General features: G+C 54.3%; 1 protein-coding gene across 1 annotated transcript in view; it reads right to left on the bottom strand.

The window, feature by feature from the left end:
- Nucleotides 1–2,085: 2,085 nt before the first annotated feature.
- Nucleotides 2,086–5,453, bottom strand: part of Msx1 (msh homeobox 1) — a gene marked incomplete at its 5' end in the record, with an annotated part of 7,589 nt that continues 4,221 nt past the window's right edge. Inside the window, one exon of the mRNA XM_010641927.2 lies at nt 2,086–3,136. Coding sequence (XP_010640229.1) covers nt 2,694–3,136 — 443 coding nt within the window. The remainder of the gene's footprint in view (nt 3,137–5,453) is intronic.

The following is a 5,453-nucleotide window of genomic DNA, read 5'->3' on the forward strand; positions in this document are numbered from 1 at the left end:
GGTCCCTTCCCTGCGGACGGGGCGTGGGGAGCAGGGGGCGGGGAGGTGCGCCCGCCTCGCCCGCAGCTACAGCCTAGCTGGAGCCTGGCGCGTCTGCAGAGCGCGAACCGTTGCTCATTACCGCAATTATGTTGCTCTAAATATGCCTCGACCCTAAATTACCAAATTCAGAGGAGCCAGGAGGTCCTGGAGCCCGGGCTGGAGGAGACACCCGATCCCGCCCTGCGCCATTCCTCTGTCCCCAAGGAGCAGAAAGGATTTTAGCGCTGCAAACATGCTTGAGCTGAGAAACCTCAGACCCGGTCGGTATTTCCTGGGAGACTTCCTGGGCTGGCGGGGGATCCCCAGGCCCATTTCATAGGTGAGGAAACCGAGGTAGAGAGAGAGGGCGTGAGCTAACCTACCTATCCGAGGCTGGACAATCAGTACCAGGCAGGTTTGAATCACAGGGAACTGCATCTGCGTGTCTAATTTCAAGCTAGGTACTATTCCCAAGACCTGAGAATCATCTCAGAGGTGCTTCAAGAAGAAACCCACGGTTTTTCTAAGGGTGAGGGTGCCCTGCAGACTTCCTGGTGAACTACTGAATATAGAGAAAGGTGACAAGGGTGGAGGTGACCCTTTCTGGCTGCAAGCAGCAAGGAGAGAGCCAGCCTTCAGAGGACTTTTAAAGGCCCATGGCACAGAGGTCAGAACTGGTGGGTAGAACTCCTCACTGGCAGGGGGTGAGGCTTCCCAGAAGCCAGTTCAGGGTGAGGGTCACTAATCAACCCCTTCCAGACTGTCTGCAGTGGGGGACAGCACTTTACAGCAAGATTGTCTTCCTTCTCATGGGGCAGGGGCTGACAAGCTCAGACCACAGCTCCACTGGGATAGGACAGAATGTTGGCTCCAGTATCCTGTGCTGGAGGGTCCAGGGGCCCAGAGCCCGTGCTGGTAACCTCTGGGTCCACTCAACCCTGGGCCCTCCGAGTTCCTAGGCCTGATCTCCACCCCTGGGGCTAGAAAGGACTGTGTGCTCTAGATTTTATCCTGGAGAGATGGCTGCTCCTCAAGTCTACTGCCAGCTTCAGGGTTCTAAGAGCCCTTGATCAGCACTGCCTGGGGTTTGGTTGCAAAAGCCACCCATCCGACAGAGGCTGAGCAAGGGAGGGCACAGATTACTGAGAGTTAAATAAGGCTCCCAACACCAAAAAGAAGAGAGGTGTGGGAAACATAATGGGCTTTACTTACTGTCTCCAAGGCCCTTGCAAAATTCCTGCCAACAGGCCTAACATGGCCCTTGTGCACGTACTGTATCTTCTCCCCAGAACCTGAACTTGACTTACTACCTAATAGAAAAGCCAGTTTCCAGAACACTGTGAAGTAGGCCTTTGTTTGCAAAGACATTGCCCAGGCAGAGTGTATGGTCGCTCTGGGTTTTGGGTGAAGTTTGATGTCCCTGTGATGTATGTTTCTGGTTTTGTAATAGAGATTGCTGTAGGGGTGCAAAGGTTCTCACTGGCAGTCTGGGAAGCAGTGGCTTCCACCCGCCCCCGCAGCCTCCCCTGGGAAAGGCAGGTTGGGAGGGAGGTAGGAACTGTCTCCTTTAGCTGTCTACAGTCATCAAACCCTTTGGACGATTCACTTTGTTTTCATAGACAGGTTAAAAGGGGAGAGAAAAGAAAGAGTTGGTTACGGGTCGCCTGTGCAAGTGTGGATTTCATCTTAAAGTGAATTGGAAAATTGAGCCTAATTATCCTAGGTAATTGCTCCGATTCTCCACTTGACTTTGCTAACGCAGCTCTGTCCTGCGTGTTCCCAATAACACCTGCAGTGTTCCCCTAGATCCTCCTGTCAGCTCTGAAAGCTGCTGGTGTAAAGCTCTCTTGGAATGGAAAAAGCAACTGTATATGTGAAGGGAAGGCAAGAAGTAAAATTAAAATGCAAGACCAAATCACCAAAGAGATAATTTCTTGTAGCTTGAAATTAATTTATTTAACAAATATAGCTATAATATAAATGATAATAAAATTTCAAATATACAGTATATTACATAGTACACACAATCCCTTCCAAAGGGATGTTTGAGAGCCATGAAAATGTACTGTTAAATAGAAACAGAAATTTTAAAATTTTATAATTTTTTTCTGGTACTGGTGAAAGAGGTCCCTTCAACCTACCTTTGCAATGCATCTTGTGCCCTGCCCCTCAAATCAATATTTGGCTGTTGGATCTCTCTTAAACTTTCCAAAGGAAGGGGCTGGCATCCAACTCCCCGAGCGCTCTTCCTTCCTTCTTGAAGGCTGCTCTCATTTCTCTGCAGTTTTCCTGCTTGGTGTCAAGTTGAGGAGCAGCTGTGCAGGAGACGCGGGGGCCTCTAGTCCTGTTGCACCCACGGCTAGTCCTGCTTGGGACCTTGCAGAAACCTCTTGGCCTCTCTGGCCTTAGTTTACCCATCTATAACTCGAGGGTGTGTATAGATCTAGATTTTAGAAAAGTACTAACGGACTCTTCCAGCCGCTTTTGGGGGACAGGAACAGACTTCGGAGAGTGAACTCAGGGAGCGACCAGGAGAAACAGGGTGCAATTTGGGGGCTAAAGGGAAGGGGCCAGTGGTGCTGAGCAGGAAGCTGTGGTAGGAATCCTGCTGCTTACAGACGACTCGAGCTGGAAGAATAGGCTGGCACCACAGATGGGCGACACAGGGCCACCTATGTCAGATGGTACATGCTGTAGCCTACATGGGCCGTGTAGAGTCCCACAGGTGCCACAGGGAGTGCGGCGCGCTGGAAGGGGCCGGAGGCACTGTAGAGCGAGGCACCCGCCGCTGCAGCGACAGCCGCTGGACCACCGAGGGGGAAGGAGAGGCCGAAGGCGGCCGGGGGCAGCATGGGCTTGGCTGCCATCTTCAGCTTCTCCAGTTCGGCCTCCTGCAGTCTCTTGGCCTTGGCGCGGCGGTTCTGGAACCAGATCTTCACCTGTGTCTCCGTGAGGCTGAGGGAGCTGGAGAACTCTGCGCGCTCCGCAATGGACAGGTACTGCTTCTGGCGGAACTTTCGCTCCAGAGCCAGCAGCTGGGCAGTGGTGAAAGGCGTCCTCGGCTTACGGTTTGTCTTGTGCTTGCGAAGGGTGCAGGCCGGAGGACTCAGCCGCCCTAGGGGGCCAGGAGAGAAAAAGGCAGGGGGTTAAGAGAGAGGCAGTGGAACGTGATCAGCCCTTGAAGTGCTAATGTCAGTACCAGTGCCAGCTCCTGATACCACCAAGCACCTTGGTCCTGGGCACTACAGCAGGCACTTGAAAAATATCTTCTTCAACTCCCATTGCAACCCCACTAGAAAGCCAGTCCTGTCTACTTTTTGCAAATGAACTAAGATTCCAGAGGAAATATATTTACGTTCAAAGCTCTCAGTTCCCTTGGCAAAGGCAGACACACAGCTGGGCACAGGTAAAATCCCCTTTAAGATTAACGAGGTCTCTCACAGTGGGGCCTCTACCCACAGATGCACACAGAGAGAAGATGGATGTAATACAGGTGATGCAGCACAGAAAGACGCCCTGCACCCAGCCAAGGTCACAGCGAATTTTATGCAATGGGCCAGGCATTTCTGTGCCCACAAGCGCTCAGAGCTGGGCTGGGCTACCACTTGGCACAGACTCCAGATCTCCAAACCTCACGTTTCCCCCTAAAATGGCAAGTCGCTGCAGGGTTCTGGGGTCAGTCCCTAGCTGGGGCAAGTGACAGTCACAGAGGTAGGACTGTGGGCCCCCCTCTTAAATATACAAAGTGCCACTTGGAGCAGTGGAGAAATGGCAGCTTCTTCTGATGTCTCCATTTTCTCCTGGGCCTTGAACTTGAGACACATTCTAATGTGTACAACGACAAGGGCTTTACCTGTGGCTCAGTTTGCAGACACCCATGATGCCTGACTGTTTTTCAATTCTGGCTTCCTGATAACCCTCAAAGATGGAGATGTGCATAGACAGCTAGCGCCAGGCTAGGACAGGGCCGCTGTGCGCTTTCTTCCCAAGAACACGTTACCAAACAGAACATGCCACAGATTATTTCTAGGACAACCAGAATCCCGTTAACTAACATTAGGGCCCCTGGGACCAAATTCTCAAATCTCGGGGAGGAAGCGCGGCCCACAGAGCAGCTTTCTTAGGGGAAGGTGAATTGAAGAGGACGGTTCACCACACGGGACTCGATTATGCTTTTTTTTCTGCCGCCTCCCTTTTTCCTAACGGGTCTCTCACCAGGATGTGAGTCAAACGAAATCTTGAGCTAACATCCCCTTATTCCCGGCTAGCTCCAGGCCACTGCGAGTCCGGGAAGCGGTTGGCCCAACTCGCTTTCCTCAGGGTGGCCAGAGGGGCCGGCGCCTAGCAAAACTGGCGACAGCCCAGTATCTGGGCCACCTACCCTGGTCTTTAGGCCCAGGGAGGGGCCGGCTTTTCAAAGACGTTTAATCCCCAGATAAAAATCATTCCTCCCTATCACACCATTGAATTTGTGCTGCCATTATGCAGCACCAAATAATCGGAGGAAACGAGGAAAACTTGGGAATTTCCCGTGCTCCTGAAATATCTCCGAGGAGTGTTCGCTGGGCAGAGACGCCTGGGGCCCCGAGGCCTTGGGACTGCCCAGCCCTGGGACGAGCCCTTGGCGGCTGGTGTCCTTTCCTCTGGCCAGGTCCCAGAGCTCCAGAGCTCCGGACAGGACAGAAGGCGCTTTCCCAGACTGGGTACCTGCCCCGCCCCCTCCACGGAACAGGGTCCTCCTCCCCTCTTATGGTCCACCGGCCCAAAGTACCAAGTGTTTGCTTCAAACGCGATGGGAGCCAGGAACCTTTCTGCAAAGAATAAGATACAGGACTTTAAACGGTCGGAACGAGGGCCAGGCTGTTAGAAGAAAGTGAAACTCCGCGCGCAGCGAAGGAAGCCCGGCTGCTAAGACCCATCCTTGGAGAAATGCGAAGTAACGGGCCTTAAGCTGAGATGGCAGGGTTCAGGTTCTTTCGCTAGAGCGGGAGCGAAAGGCACCCAGGCTCTGGGGTCTTACAAGTGACCTCCCACCCGCAGCGTCCCCTCACCAAGGCGAGAAGCCCGCGAGAGTGGACCTCGAACTGGGCCCCCGTGGGGCCGTGGGCTCTTCTTGGGTGGCAGCAGCCAAGCCCCCGCCCTCGATGCCCCGCAGCGTGGCCTCCAGGTATCCAGCTACAGGTACGAAAGCTCCGAGACAGGCGGGCGCCCGGGCCGCGCACCCCACCTCCCACCCGCAGCGTCCCCTCACCAAGGCGAGAAGCCCGCGAGAGTGGACCTCGAACTGGGCCCCCGTGGGGCCGTGGGCTCTTCTTGGGTGGCAGCAGCCAAGCCCCCGCCCTCGATGCCCCGCAGCGTGGCCTCCAGGTATCCAGCTACAGGTACGAAAGCTCCGAGACAGGCGGGCGCCCGGGCCGCGCACCCCCCCTCTC

The sequence above is a fragment of the Fukomys damarensis genome, unplaced genomic scaffold, assembly GCF_012274545.1.
Source record: "Fukomys damarensis isolate Sample0158 unplaced genomic scaffold, DMR_v1.0_HiC HiC_scaffold_35, whole genome shotgun sequence".
Classification (NCBI taxonomy): Eukaryota; Metazoa; Chordata; class Mammalia; order Rodentia; family Bathyergidae; genus Fukomys; species Fukomys damarensis.